A 16,117-nucleotide genomic window follows, 5' to 3' on the forward strand; every position below is an offset into this window, starting at 1 on the left:
AAGGAACATAATACAAACAGGATTAATTGTTGCGGGTGACTACCACGACGACCTATCAAGTTACCTCTTCATCTGTCTCCTCTGTGTGTGAAGATGGGGAAGTCATGGGATACAGTGGGAGATGCGACTGGCTCTGTAGATCCAGAATGACTGCGGGGCAGGCAATATCCAAGACTTTGATTAAACTGTCGGGGGGGGGGGGGGGGGGTGGCAGATGGAGTAAACACAAAGCAAAAGATGGAAGAAAAAGAAGGCAGGACCGGAACAGAGCTGTACGCTGTTAGGCTCAAAAGGAAAAACTTAGCTTATCTGTGTTTATTCAGTTGGACCTCGTTACAGGTTCGGACAGAGAGCGGTATAACGGGGACACGGGGGTGTATGGTTTCAGCACCCAGTGATGTTTAATCTCAGTTGTGCGTGTGTGTGCCAGGCCTGACAAAGAACTACACCTCCTCGCGGTGTCATTTTCTGTCAGCGCAGAGACATTTTGCCTCCTCCTTCTCGTCCTCCTCCTCCTCTTCCTCCTCCTCTTCCGGCCCGGTCTCCTTTATTGTGGCCGAAACCGGAGGACAGAAGAGAGGACTATCACTTACATCAGTGGAAACTTCCAAGAGCGGAGCCACTATTCAGCCTTCAACGGCCAGCCGGAGAGTCACCTGAGAAAGCTCTGCGCTTGCGCCCCAACACAATAGTCACTGCAGAGGCAGCCGCAGACCACAGAGTGCGACCGGTGAACTATTGAACCCGGGGATTTGATAGCCGGCCTCAGATCCATTGATTACACCAGCCACCTCGACTAGTCTAGACTTGTGGAGCTCCTGGCTGAGGGGAACAATGAAGCAACACAGATCATCACAGGACTGACTTTCAATAGAATATTCTGTTTTCAAATGAAAAGTCAAAGGAGTAACCGGCGCCCATGAGGATTTTGTTGTGAAGAAAACAATGAGCCAATTTCAGAGAATTGTGCTTTTCCAAAGCACAATTTCCAAAGCATGGTGCAATCAAGGCGCAACATTTTATCGTAGGAGTGCCTTATTTTTATAGATGCCGATCATAATAAAAGACTATGTTGGTTTGTTTTGTTTACATTGGATGGTGCCATTTAAAGATATTACAGTTTGTGTTTGATTCAGATTATATTTCATTACTGTTAATACACAGGTACTTTACAAGTGATGAAGGTCAGGGGATGAAGGTCCTTGATAGATTTATAAATTGCACTTGGTTATTTAGTCTCTCACACTATAAAAAAATATAATCAAAATATAATATTCAAATTCTTCCAAGTCCTTATCGCTAGATGCCACCAAATTCTACCCACTGCACCATTAAATCTTTAGTTTAAAACAGCGTTTCATTTTCTATCTTTGGGGTGCCGTTTATGTTGTCTATCTGCCGTACAGATGGACTTGTTATGCAGTGTAGTTAATACAAGCCTGTCCACGGACACTGTAGTAGTAATTATAGAGGCTATTCTGGTAAGACCCAGTTGTGCATTTTGGATTAGATGATTTTATCGGCACCAGTCATGATTTGCATTTTGATTTTGCATGTCTGAGTTGTGTATTTTGCTACTGTGTGTGTGTGTGTGTGTGTGTGTGTGTGTGTGTGTGTGTGTGTGTGTGTGTGTGTGTGTGTGTGTGTGTGTGTGCCATAGTCCAATAAGTTTTGAAAATATACACAGAGAAATATTGATTGCCTCACTTTTTTGAAATGGCCATAATAATGTGTGTTGCCTATTTTACTGCACACAATATTCGCTGGGTCCTCCTGGGATTTTCTTTATGTGGCAATAGCTCATTGCTGCCTTTAGAGGGCACTGTGGCATCTGGAAAGAAAAGGAAACGCTGCAGTGCACACATGACGTACAGCAGGAAGTAAATAATGACTTTGGTTCCCGCGCAGCACGACAGGCACAGCAAGAAGTTAGCAGATTAGTTGCTAACCTGACACGGAGTAAACAATGGATGAGCTTTATCTAGACAACATCGACGAATATGTCAACGATCACAACAAGATAGTAAGTCAGCATTTATGTAGCGATCAGTCCGATAGCGTACAGGAATCGTGATGACAGTCATCTTTACTGACACTTTGCACAACACACTCGGTTGCTGATGATGCGAGAAGTAATCCTTAAGTAGCTAAATTAGCTGTGTACAAAATGTGATGTTTACCCCTGATCAATATAATATGTTGAATGTTAACCTATTTTGTTTAACTTTAAGGTGACCTATAAATGGCTTAGTCTTACCCTTGGGGTCCATGTCAATACAGCAAAACAGTAAGTCGTATTATTATTCGCATGTGGGTTTCAGCCTTTGTGATAGACGTTTAGATCGGATCATTAAACTAATATATAAACTATTTTAGAATGCTCTTCCACTACCTGGATCACAAGAGAAAAGAGAGCTCAGTCCCGCTCCACGCTACATACCTAGTAACGGGTAAATGGGTCGAGAACGGAAACACGGTAAGAGAGCCACCCAACAATTTAAGTTACTATTGCATGGCTTATGTGTGGATGTGAGTAGCCCTCTTTGTTTTGTGGTGACACTGTTCTGATCGAGGTCTTGTCACTCCATCCCTAGAGTCACAAGGTGTCGGTGGTCAGAGAGGAGCAGTTGGAAGGTACGCTAATGATCTGTTCTCAGTGCCCACCACCTGACACTCTAGCCTAGTGACTTCCTGTACCACACAAATGAGCTGCCATCAGGCTATTCAATGTAATATGTTGTAATATAAAATGTTTAATGACATTTTTCTTCACCCTTCTTCAAGATGTCAAGTCCAAGATGAGCTTGACGGTCAGTGTCCATGTGTACAGCGTCCAGAAGGCTTCCCTGAAGGACAGTGGGCCTCTTTACAGCGTAGACTACGACGCGGTCAAAGACAACCTCAACAGCTGCAGCAGGTACGTGTGCCTCCTCACACTGACAGCCTCTGCCCTCTACATGCAAAGAGACAGACAGACAGACAGACAGACACCATCACCATAGTCAAGCTGTAGCAAGTAGAGCCAATCTCCTTCATAAGATCAATGGCACATGGGATCGCTGTGCAATGCAGAACAGGAGCTCCGCCTGCTGCTCAAATTGCAGACCCGCTTTTATCAGTTTTCCTCTGACCTTTTTAGTAATTCTGTTAAAGGTTTTTTTTCTGAAAAAAATAATAATTAATGAACCGTGTTGAAAGTTCACGTGCAAAAACATTTTTCCGGACGGTGGCGTGTAAACACCCTGCTATGCTGTTGGCTTTTGTCTACTGTCTGTCGTCATGTACTGTCACAGTACGGCGTTCAGACGGCTGACTGATTGAAAGAAGGACCTAGCGGCTTAGTGAGGTCTTGGGCCAACAGAGCGGCCAACGTTCTGTAGTTGGGGTTTTGTTTGGGAAGTGTGGAAGCATCTTAACATGGGGATCAAAACTCCACTCAGTGTTTAACTGGTTTGACCGAGGAGATGGACCGATGCGCGCACACACAGAGAGACCGAGAGAGAGTAAATACTCTCCCCAAGGATGACCTATCTGACCATCTTGCTTTTTCCACACCTCAGACCAGTGGCTCTCAAACTGATCATGTCCTGCAACAACATTCTCAGCTCTCTGGGAAAGAAGAGCTACTCTTCTGTTTTTACTCATTTTGTAATCTAGCAGGCACCCTTATCCAAAACGATTTTTACATTGAATGCAAAAGCATGTTGTTAAAGAGCCGGTAGGGGCTTGATCTTTGCTCAAGGATAAGACTTTTACTCATTGATTAAATCCCTGTGGTTTAAACATCAGATCTGAGACGTTGCCGCTAACGAGAATGCAAGGGCACACAAACACAAACACACTCTTTTTCACATGGTTGTGTCTTTAATGAGTCCTGGCGAGCTTTCAGCAGAACCATTCGATATCTTTGAAGGCTGGAGCCATGTGTTTTGTTAATCCGAGCGATCACGGTCTGTTGCATTCTGCAGGTACAGCGCCATCAAGTGTGCCGACGCCGTCCCCTTTTCCCCGGGGGAGGCGCGGCCTGCCAGCGACACGCTGCAGTTTCCACCAACGGAGCCTCAGCAGAACAAAGCCGCTAGCGTCAACGGTCAAGGCAACCAGACCACCTCTAAACCCGCCGCCAAGCCGCAGCCCAAAGGCATTATGGGAATGTTTACAAGCAAGGCTGCTCCTAAAAACCAGGAGCCTGGCAAAGAGATAAAGGTGGAGCAAAAGGAAGAAGCAACTACGGTATTGTATAGTTCACTTTCGTGTTTGTAATGTTGTTTAAGTCGGATGAATAGAGTGAATGAATAGGTTGTCACATTTTTGTTTTTCCAACTGTTTGGAAGTACTTGTGCTTTTGTTTTTTTTATATAATGTATAAAGTTGAGGCAGCTTTTAAGAATTATTAGTTGCCACTTGCCAACAATGCTGACCAAAATATTATCTTTTTCCGGTGCTTCTGTATTCTAGGGTGATGTGTCCAAAAGTAAGCCCACTTCCAAGAGCAGTCCTATGAGCAACTTCTTTGGGACTCAAGCGACAAGTGAGTAGCATCAGCAGTGTGTTAAGGAAGATCAACTTAACTTAACTTGTATTCATAACTTCAATCACTTCAGATTAGACCCGGACAATAATTAGGGACCGAGCCAAACTTGGCAAGGACCCTATTGAAACCCTCGTGTTTCTTCTTCTTATTATTTTCCCTCATCTTCGACTGCATTTTTCCCCCCCTGCACATATTCGAAAACTCATTTTTATTTGGCACATTTTGTGGGACTGGTGAAAAATTTGATATTCTAGCCCTCAAATTCACATTCGCCCCTAGGTGGCGCTATACCATCTATGCCAAAATTTCAACGTTTGCACAAGCATAACTCGTCACCGGTTGGACCTAAACTCATGAAACTTTGCACACATATGCAAATCCTCATAATGAACAAATTTGCAGATACTAACTTAGCACTTCCGGTAGCCAGATTTCCCGCCATTTTGAATTTAGTTAAAAACAGTAAATTCCCCAAGGATCCCAGGTTTTTCGACTTTGACAAAATTCCTTTGGCACATATCATCTATGGCCCATTATCTTCAATCTGACATAAGGATTAGTCTGTAGGATAAATTTCAAAGTACCCATGAGCCATTGAGTGCAAAAAGGGGTGTGTTTTTCACCCCAAAAATAGTAAATTGCACATATCTACATTAATTGGACTCCTATGGTGTTGGACCTCTCTACTAAAGTTGTTCATAATCAAATTCTGAACAAGAATAAGTCAAAAAAATTTCAAATGGGGCGTGGCATCGAAGTGGGCGTGGCCCATTACTAAAATAGCCACAGTTCATAGACGCAATGTTTGATTTGAGCGGGACCAACTCAATGGCCGTTAGGTACCAAAGTTCTAACTGCGCACCAAAAATTAAGTCGATTTAAAAAACAACATGGCCGCCAGAGGAGGGTCGATCACTCTGCGGACACCGTAATAGTTATGAATATGAAATTCACAGGACACGTGTAAACTGGTGCCTCTAGCTCACATACCAAAATTCGTGTTTCTCATATGTGTAGCGCCCCCTACAGGAACTTTAAAAACCAGCCCCTGCGCCACGTTTCACCAATATGTATGAAACTTGGTAGGCACGTATAAGGTCCCATGACCTACAGAAAAGCCTCTTGGACCCATGCTCCAAACCCCACCGGAAGTCGGAAATTTTAATTTTTTCTTTTTCACTCTCGGCGGCCATTTTGAAATTTTTTCACTTTTTTGCCTTGTATTTGAATGAACTCCTCCTAGGGAATTTATCGGATTTGCTTCAAAATTGGTCAGTACAGTCATGAAGTGGTGCTAAACCAAAATCGTGCTATTTGTGACTGTACGTTGAAGGGCGTGTCCGTGGCATGCCGTCAAAGTTGGCCATTTTTGAATTCCGTCGCGTTGTATTTGAACTAACTCCTCCTAGGGAATTTATCGGATCTGCTTCAAATTTGGTCAGTACAGTCATGAAGTGGTGCTGAACCAAAATCGTGCTATTTGTGACTGTACGTTGAAGGGCGTGTCCGTGGCGTGATGTCAAAGTTGGCCATTTTGAATGGAATTTCACTTTTTCGCATTGTATTTGAACGAACTCCTCCTAGGGAATTTATCGCATCTGCTTCACAATTGGTCAGTACAGTCATGAAGTGGTGCTGAATCAAAATCGTGCTATTTGTGACTGTACGTTGAATGGCGTGGCCGTGGCGTGCCGTCAAAGTTGGCCGTTTTGAATTCCGTGGTCTTATTTTCGCTTTTTTCCCCTTGTATTTGAACGAACTCCTCCTAGGGTATTTATCGGATCAGCTTCACAATTACTCAGTACAGTCAAAAAATGGTGCTCAACCAACGCCGTGTTATTTGCGACTGTACGTTGAGGGGCGTGTCCGTGGCGTGCCGTCAAATTTGTCCGTTTTGAATTCCGTGGTCTTATTTTCGCTTTTTTCCCCCTTGTATTTGAACGAACTCCTCCTAGGGTATTTATCGGATCAGCTTCACAATTACTCAGTACAGTCGAAAAATGGTGCTCAACCAACGCCGTGTTATTTGCGACTGTACGTTGAGGGGCGTGTCCGTGGCGTGCCGTCAAATTTGTCCGTTTTGAATTCCGTGGTCTTATTTTCGCTTTTTTCCCCTTGTATTTGAACGAACTCCTCCTAGGGAATTTATCGGATCTGCTTAAAAATTGGTCAGTACAGTCATGAAGTGGTGCTGAAACAAAATCGTGCTATTTGTGACTGTACGTTGAAGGGCGTGTCCGTGGCATGCCGTCAAAGTTGGCCATTTTTGAATTCCGTCGCCTTGTATTTGAACTAACTCCTCCTAGGGAATTTACCTCATCTGCTTCTACAGATTACATAAATTCGCGAATTTTTTTTAAAACTGCGCGCAGTGATGAACGGGACCTCGTGCCGGCTTGCGGCTGCGTCACGTGCCGTCCTAACATGTGCACAACTTGCCAGCACACATGTTAGGACGGCACGTGACGCGGCCGCAAGCCGGCGCGATTTTTTTTTAAAACTGCGCGCAGTGATGAACGGGACCTCATACCGGCTTGCGGCTGCGTCACGTGCGGTCCTAACATGTGCACATCTTGCCAGCACACATGTTAGGACGGCACGTGACGCGGCCGCAAGCCGGCGCGAGGTCCCGTTCATCACTGCGCGCAGTTTTAATTCAATATTATCATTGAATGGTATTTTATCTTATATTATGTTTTTCCATATAGCCCAGCCCCTTTTCAGGTAATCCCAACACAGCACTTATTTAATTAATGCATTACTAATGAGGAACGCCTAATGGGTCAAAGACCGATGGGGTATTTTGCTGTGGACGAGCATGGGAGCACATGATGTGTGTTGTGGTCTGATGAGGTCACCTTTCACATCTAGTAATATGAGGCAGTTGATGGAAGGTATGCTGCCTATGGCCTGCAGAACGGTCACAGGCAGCCTACTTTTAAGTAAGATATCTCTCCTAGGTAACTCTTGAATCACTTCTTTTGACTCTTTGTGAAACTTACTTCACCAGAGCGAACAGAGAAAATGGTGAAGGAAGAAGCTACATCATCTTCCTCAGTGGAGACTAAATCTGAGTCCTCGCCTCCAGCGAAGAAGGCTAAAGAGACTCAGCCAAAGGAGGTGAAGGTTAAGGAGACTCAGCCAAAGGAGGTGAAGGTTAAGGAGACTCAGCCAAAGGAGGTGAAGGTTAAGGAGACGCAGCCAAAGGAGGTGAAGGTTAAGGAGACTCAGCCAAAGGAGGTGAAGGTTAAGGAGACAGAGCCCAAGGAGGTGAAGGCTAAGGAGATGCAGCCAAAGGAGGCGAAGGTTAAGGAGACAAAGGAGGCAAAGCCAAACGCTAGGAGGTGTGTGTGTGTGTGTGTGTGTGTGTGTGTGTGTGTGTGTGTGTGTGTGTGTGTGTGTGTGTGTGTGTGTGTGTGTGTGTGTGTGTGTGTGTGTGTGTGTGTGTGTGTGTGTGTGTGTGTTCTGTATGAATTGCTGTATTTGTCCTATGATAAATGCATGTATAACTGAATAGCCACACAATGTATATTTAGGGGGTGCAAACAGCTCTCTTTCTGTTACCTTTATATGGTTAACGTATGTGAAGTGTCTATATCCGAGTAGAGTTGAGAGAAGAGTTTTTTTTGGTTGACATCCGACTAATAGAAAGTATAGAAACAATAGAATGTTAGCAATGTTATAGCAACGTTGCACTGTAGCATTTATAATCAATCAAGCCCCTCCCTGCTTTCACGCTGCACCTAGTCACTAGTTTGCATTCTAGTTGTAATACAACAATGTAGCATTGTTAACCATTAACATCTTCATTCAGCTGCAATTTAGCTGCTTGTAGACATTTTGTGCCATTGACCTGAAAAGTGTCGTGTTGTTTTCTTCTGGAATAGTAAATCCAAGCGCAAGGAGCTGTCCGACAGCGAGGAGGAGAAGATGGAGAAGAAGAAGAGGCGCAGGATTAAAAAGCCTCAGTCTGACAGCAGTGATGATGACGGTGAGGCCCCCACTCCCCCCCACCCCCACCCTCCTCATTTTTCTCCCACTGATTGACCTATCAATCAGGGAGCAACGAAATATTTGGACCATGAATCTCAAGCTCACTTCTTGCGACAGAGCTAGAGATTTGAACCCTTAATTGAGGATTGGGTATTTTTCTGTGCAAAAACTGTATTACCTCTGGTATGCAATGGTGTTACGGAAACTTTATCGACACAAAACTGGTTAACTTAGTTCTTGCAATTGAAATGACTGTTTGCGACTGTGACACACATCTGTGTGGGCGTGTAAAGCGTTCTAACAACTCATTATATTGTAGTGAGATGCAAACAGATTCGCATCCTGTTAATTTATGGAGCAGAGGGCAGAAGACCGCCGTTGTCTTGAAACGACTCAATTCCCTGGAAAAAGCAACCACTTGGAAGCTGTGACACAACCTGAGAAGTACGAAAATACTGAAATATACCAATTTGTTTCAGTCATTCCAGATTCCCCAAAGCAGCAGGAGATGAGGAAGCCACCACCGACCCCTGAGCGACTGCTGAAGGAGAAGATTGTTTCACAACCTAACGTACGCTCCCACACCCGCTTTTCACTTATTATAGACGGGAAGCAACACCGTCAAATCTGGGGAACAAGGTGTTATGCTATGCTCAGGGAGGGCAGGGAACAGTTTGCATCTTTGGTGAACAGTTTTGGGTTTGCCACCCTGGCTAGGGAACCGGCTCCTCCCAGAATTCCTGCTAAACCTAGTAGGACTGCTGGATCCGAGATTACGTAGACTGCTATTGATTGGCTCAAATTGGTAACAGGTGGAGCGTTACAATTGCGTCACTCTGCCCCCCAATTGTAATAACAGTGTTTCACCATACTGTAGATGGGCCTATCCCTTATTGTTGGTTAATCCATAAAAGCCCTTGACCTTTTTAAACATTGTTTTTCAGTTGTAGTTCAGTGTTTATTGTAAAATATGGGTCATTATGATTTTTACTGTTTCCTGCTGCAGGAGTGTAAGAGGAGGAAGAGGAGGCGAGTCATGAAGTCCCGTACCTTTATGGATGAAGAAGGATGCATAGGTGAGTCGATTTTCCTTTTGAATCATTGGAACTCACCTGCACAACTGCTCCTGTATGGTTGTGTGTGTTAATCACCAAGGACGATCACAAACAGAATAATTTAGTCATATTCCAACCATTCATGTTGTAATGTTGCAGTAATATTACCTTCCTGATATTTAATGTACGAAACCCATAAACAATGCAATTATGAAACAAACAAAGGGTTGTCATCTCTCAAAAGATTACTTGTGTGGAGCTGATTGGGGCCAATTCCACTCTGATTGGTTAAACTCAATCTTCATCAACGTACAGGGATTTCACCTTTACAAACAGTGACCTAGAGTTTGCTAGGTCAATACCATCTGTTGCATGCGGCAATGGACTGTACCGCATGTTTATTTTCAACATAATCGTCATTATCTGAAAGCAACTCTGGACCAAAACCATACCCCGAAAGGACTCCTTTACCTCTACCTGTCTGCGCTGTTGAGTTTGGCAATGAAAAAACAGGATTTGTTTTGAGCTACAGACAAAAAAACAGGCAATGAAAAAATGAGCACAAGTTCATTGGTGCATGTGCCAAGCTCCAAGCGTGCTACCATTGCACTCCACTGGTCCTTGTAAAATCCTTAAGAGAAATCTTTGCTTCAATTACATTTTATTGCCTGACGAACATTTGACAGTGTTTTCCCTGACGTAAATCACATTGTCTCACTTCACTTTCATACCGCACACGGGACACAAACTCATTGTGTTCACCAACTTAGTGAAGGGAATTTGGATGATTCAACATGTGAAAAAAATCTGGAGGCTAGAGGAAGGCACTTTTTGTCCCTCTTGAGTAGTACCACTACTTAACTTACTTTCTGTAGCCCACCCCCGGGTTTGGCTGTGACTAATGGTCTAGATTCCACTCTGACAGCAGCAGAAAGCAGGCTAGCATTTCTCTGAGACTAGCCGACATTGTTCCAAAAGAACCTGGGAGAATCTCTTACCCCTGGCAACTGGCTGAGGCTTCTGCAAAGTACAAAGTGACTGTGCTGCATCATGCTTTCAAAAAAAAAAGAATGTTGTATCCCAAAATAGTAATGGGGATATTTCAACCAAAGCACTCTCCAAATAGTGTGTTGCTGGGAGTGGAGGCTTTTCCAGCGAGGAGAGGGAGGAAGATCCTCCTTAACATTGTTGAGAATAAAAAGTGTAGATTGCCCAGACTACTGTAACGAATTAATGCCCTTAAATATGACTACTTTAATGCCTTTGTATATGTAATGTTCGTTTCCCTGGGTAAAGGGATATTAGCACCCCCTATTGCCTATTGAATATTACTTCAGGGAGGACGTTCCTCCCTCAGCCTCCATTGACTCCCATTCATTTCTCGGGAACTACTGGCGGCCAGTGAATAACATGGGGGTCAATGGGAGAGAGGAGGAAAGTCCTCCTCTGAGTGGGTGGGACTAGCTAAGGGATCTGAATCGCGTCAACGTCTATTCACGAATTGGCTGGAGCCCTGGCTGCACTATGAACCAATAAGCAGGAGCCCTGGCTGTGGAGCAGCCCAGAGGGAGGGTTTATCCCCTCAAGTCTCTAAGCTACGAGAACCAACAAACCCACTCGTATTGTCTCGTTTCCACTGAGCGGTACGCTACTGTTCGTAGCGGTACAGTGCGGCTCTGTTCGCTTATATTGGCGTTTCCACCGAGCGGTGTGGTTCGGTTCGTTTTGGTTTGCTTATATTGGCGTTTCCACCGCCAAAAGTCAGAGTCTACCTATTTTTCGGTACTCCACCGTTGGGTTACCAAACCGTCTGAAAGGGTGGCGAAAACGTCACGAGTTACACACGCCGTTATTCTGAAATCACTTTAAAAATATCCTGTTTGGTATGACCAGGTCCCTGATATCTTTGCAACACAAACAGGGAGGAGGATTGACTTGATCTATAAAGTCCCTCAATCTTATTTGGCTTAACACCATGACCAACATTCTGAAACATCCATTAACATCCACATTTGCCTCAAACAATGTTAGGCTTACAGCCCATGTCAATAGTTGTGAAATTATGTTCTTGTTCTTTTAATTGTTTGTTACTCTGACCGTTCTGTTTAATATTGTGGAACGGATGTTAGTGAATGATTCAGAGCATGATGCATTTTAAATGGCATCACTTTTGGTCTTGTGTCTTCATTTTTCTTAAAACAATTGTAGCTGAAAATCAACAGCCAAATTACAACCAATAGCTTCAGTCATTGAGGGCAAAAATAGGCCCAATGATAGGCCCAGATTTTTTTATTTATTTAGTTTTACAAATGATGAGTAGGCCTGATTTGACTAATTGGCTTTGCATCCTTTCCTTTTGCCCTCATAGTCCAAGACATGCTGCCCACCAGCTTTCAAAGTACAATGCTGCCACTGGTGTATTTGTTTCAATTTTATTCACATAATTATCCCTCCCTGCTATTTTGTAGTTCATCAAAACACTCTGAAACAACTTGATTCTCACATACTTATGCCACCATACGCCACCATACACACACGTGTGTGTGTGTGTGTGTGTGTGTGTGTGTGTGTGTGTGTGTGTGTGTGTGTGTGTGTGTGTGTGTGTGTGTGTGTGTGTGTGTGTGTGTGTGTGTGTGTGTGTGTGTGTGTGTGTGTGTGTGTGTGTGAACAAACAGAAAGCAACTCTACTCTTTGGTTTTGTGACCTCAAATGACTTCAATTTTCAAAGTTGCTTCTGCGCATGGCTTTGAATCCGTGTGTCTTAATCCGTTAATTTGGAACGGTTCTCCCCAAAGAATGTAGTGGTGGCACCGTGCCACCATGCCCCCTTCCAGCCCCACCAGGGGAACACGTCTAAATCGGTTTGCCTTTTTCTACCTCTTTTCATTTTCTAAATCAGGCTCAATTGTAATCACCTCAGTGCTGTGTGGAGGAAGCCAGTGGCACTCGCTTGCACGCTCATCGATGTGAGTCAGACTGGTCTACAGTAGAGCTGTCGGAGGTCCAGTTAAGACACACAGCTTAAAATCGATGGGAAGCATGTCTGCGCTGTGGTCGACAAAGGGAGGGCTGTCCTTTGATGCTCACACTTGAACTCTAAGCCTCTGCTTATCTTTCTGTCTTTTGTAGTGACCGAGAAAGGCTACGAGAGCGAATCCTACTCGGAGAGCGAAGACCACATCCCGTCGGCCAAAGCAGCCAACGTGCCCGCGAGGGCGGCGACCAGCAAGAGGGAGGACGAGAAGAAGGCCAAGAAGAAGATATCGCCCCCAGCAAACAAAGGCACCAAGCAGGCCTCCATCATGGGGTTCTTCCAGAAGAAATGATGATCTTTGGAGTGGGCGTGGCGACACTGTGGGTGAAAACATGGTTTGCATGGCTGTCTATATAACACTTATATGTGGCTTGTGGGAGTGATTAGGTTGCGTGGAGACATGCTACTGTTTTGGAGAGTGCAAGAACCCACAATGTTTCCTACTGTGGTCTGCTAAAAAAGACCACTGCCAAATGCTGAATTGCTGGGTGAAGTGGATCTCTTCTTTCTCTGCACTGTGAGCTCGTAAGGTAGCTGGCTGTATCCAGGGATTACTCTGAATCAACTCGTGTGAAAACATCGAAACGAGGAACAAATGTAATGCGGTATGGCCTGCATTTCAACCAATGTATATTTCTTTACAATCCTATATGGTCTGGTGTTTTTTTATTTTATGTATTGTGTATTTTATATTAAATACAGTGTAGAAAATATAGAAGGTTCCATTGGTCATGGATAACAACCGTTTGAATTCATTAAACTATTTTTTCATAAATCCTTGTGTTTGCCTGAACGAAATAAACAATCAGTTAAAAGTATTTTGGTATTATGAACACCAGAGTGGACAAATAAATATGTTGATACGCATTCCTACTATTAATGGGTACCGCATGGCACAGTAAACCCGGTAACATCTTTACCTGTTGTTTAGGCACCTCGCGGCTATGTGGTGGACGGTTAGGCACCTATAGCGGCACCTGAAGATAGCCTGGTCCTACCAGAATCTTGTACTTTATTTAGTACTGAAGGGAAATGAAAATTGAGCCGAAGTACGGTGGCGGACGGAGCAAGGCTAACCTCAAGATATATTTTGATTGAATGTTTAACCACAAGGTGGCACTAAAGGCCACGGTGACGAGAGCAAACCCCGGACCAGCGGCCGGACATGAGAGCGCGTACGGGCCGATTGAAAACTGTACCCGACCCGACCCCCCAACCCCACCCCAATTGCGGCGGGCCAGAGTACATAGAGCCATTCAAGTCTACATCACAGGAATTGGCTCTGATAAGTACTGTAAATAAAATGTTCTGATCATATAAGTCATAAATAAAATAGAAGCATAGTGCATTTCATTCAGCAAATGTGGGCTCCTCAATACATAATCATCAGGAGAGCGGCCTGCTGCGGCCATTAAAAAGGTTGCACTTTCCCAACACTTCCCAACACTTTCCCAAGTGTGCACTTTCCCAACACTTCCCTAGTGTGCTGTTTTCAATGTCTTCTGCTGTGTTTAATTGAAAGCCAATCAGATAGATACACATCTCCCCGCTGATGTGCCCATTGGATTGAAATTAAACTATTAATCCGAATCGTATAATTGGTGGTTTGTAGTTATCTTATCTCTGTGAGCATCGGCCTAAAGAGATATACTGTTCCTTTGCTTTGGGTTAGAGGGAATGGAAGCCAGACCTAGGGGTATGATAAGAACATTCATTTGGTTCCTATATATAAATCTGACCACCTGATACACTGAAAAATATCCAGCTCACATTATTCAGGGATATAAGAGAGATTCCAGGTGAGTCTCTTTAATTAAAGACAGACAGGCTGGGAAAAAAAATAGACAGGAGCAGGCAGGCGGAAACATGACCATGGACCCTTTTCACAAAGCAGTCATGGGCAGCACCCAAAGCCCCCACATTAACATGTACGGTTGGGTGTGTCTTTCATCCTGTGAGCAGTTTGTAGTTTAGCTGTGCCAGTTTTAGGATTAGGTGGGTGTTTTTTGTTGTTTATCCTGCCATTTTCTTTGTTGTTTTTTTAAATGCTATTTCTTGTCGCAAGTTCTGCACCATAAACCTGGCATTCCACTTGGTCGTAGCATTGTCTCTAGAGGGCAACTCCCTTTCAATTCTTGATTTAATCATAAAGCACAATGTAGCATGCCAATTTATAATGATTAGTAATGCAGGCAGATTTCATCTGCAAAGTTTGCATCCTTTGATTGTCTTGCTCTCATATCATATTTTTGGAAGACAATACCAAACTACTGTCTTTATATATATATATATATATATATATATATATATATATATATATATATATATATATATATATCGAGAGAGAGAGAGAGAGAGAGAGAGAGAGAGAGAGAGAGAGAGAGAGAGAGAGAGAGAGAGAGTTTTAATTTCTAGAAAAGTTGAACCGTTGGAATCATTGGAACAGGACTTGAGTTGTCCAAATTGGACCAATGACGTCAATGAGCCAATTGTTCCGGGATTCTTCTCAAACATGTATCTGATGAAGCTTAACTCTCTCTCTTACATGAGACGATGCCTGACAGCCCAGCCGGGCCTGACAGTACCCCTTTAATAGGCTGACTGGGCCTCCAGTGGCAGCAGGTCCTGAACCTGCTTTCCACTAAAGTCATGGTTTTGCCTCCTTTATTTTACTGACGAATATCCAAAAAATGAGACAAGGGCAATAAGACAATATGAGACAAAACATCTGTGTTACCATTCATATGTAGGAAACACAATTCTGGTTTACCTGTATCCAAATACCATGGAACCCTTGAGGGGGTGGCTCAGCATTTGCAAACCTACCTGTTTAATAGGCCTGAACACGCCTGCAAATGTAAGTTATGTAAATTAGTTATGTGTAAAAAGGCTGTGGGACAGCTTCAACTGATGTAGAATGCTGCTAGAGTGGCAGACCACATTACTGCTGAGATCACTGCATGGGCTTAGCCTTAGTTTCAACAGGTTTTGGTTTCAATTGGTTGTTATTTTCTGTAGGTTTGCTAGGGGTATCCCCCCACCAATGACAAGAGAAATGTGTATTGTCCCCACCAAAAGTTTAAATCAAGCTGAGACCTGGTGTGAAACACATAAAATGGCCTCTCTGTCTTCTTACAAAGCAATACGACAGGTATTGACTTCCTCTGACTACAAATTAATCGGAAATAATTCTTGCCACTTCTCTTACCCTCCCGAACGCCTGTCTGTTATTATGCATGTTGCAGCGCGCTCTTGCCAGATTTAAGATGTGGATGATGGGATGTTGCTTCTGCAATACACTAAGAAAGACACGTGTCAATTGACAAGTTTAACTCTTATAAGACCTCCCCTGCATTTGAAGACAGTCGAAAGAATGACACTTGTAACTCGAGCTGTAATGCTTTACATTTTCTCTGAAATAATAAATCGGAAGTACTTAGAATAGGATTCATGAACATAAGGTTGCTTTCATCTAAAGCTCTCTTGGTCCAGGATCTAATT

General features: G+C 43.7%; 1 protein-coding gene across 1 annotated transcript; it reads left to right on the forward strand.

The window, feature by feature from the left end:
• Window positions 1-1,907: 1,907 nt before the first annotated feature.
• Window positions 1,908-13,395, forward strand: pold3 (polymerase (DNA-directed), delta 3, accessory subunit). The gene is made up of 12 exons (XM_084481153.1): window positions 1,908-2,023; window positions 2,232-2,287; window positions 2,377-2,476; window positions 2,595-2,634; window positions 2,785-2,917; window positions 3,969-4,233; window positions 4,459-4,531; window positions 7,545-7,878; window positions 8,422-8,525; window positions 9,007-9,098; window positions 9,534-9,603; window positions 12,712-13,395. Exons 1-12 carry the CDS (start codon window positions 1,967-1,969, stop codon window positions 12,906-12,908), a joined length of 1,521 nt encoding a protein of 506 aa, XP_084337279.1. The 5' UTR covers window positions 1,908-1,966; the 3' UTR covers window positions 12,909-13,395.
• Window positions 13,396-16,117: the final 2,722 nt, after the last annotated feature.

Source organism: Micromesistius poutassou, assembly GCF_964030765.1.
Source record: "Micromesistius poutassou genome assembly, chromosome: 16".
Taxonomy (NCBI): domain Eukaryota; kingdom Metazoa; phylum Chordata; class Actinopteri; order Gadiformes; family Gadidae; genus Micromesistius; species Micromesistius poutassou.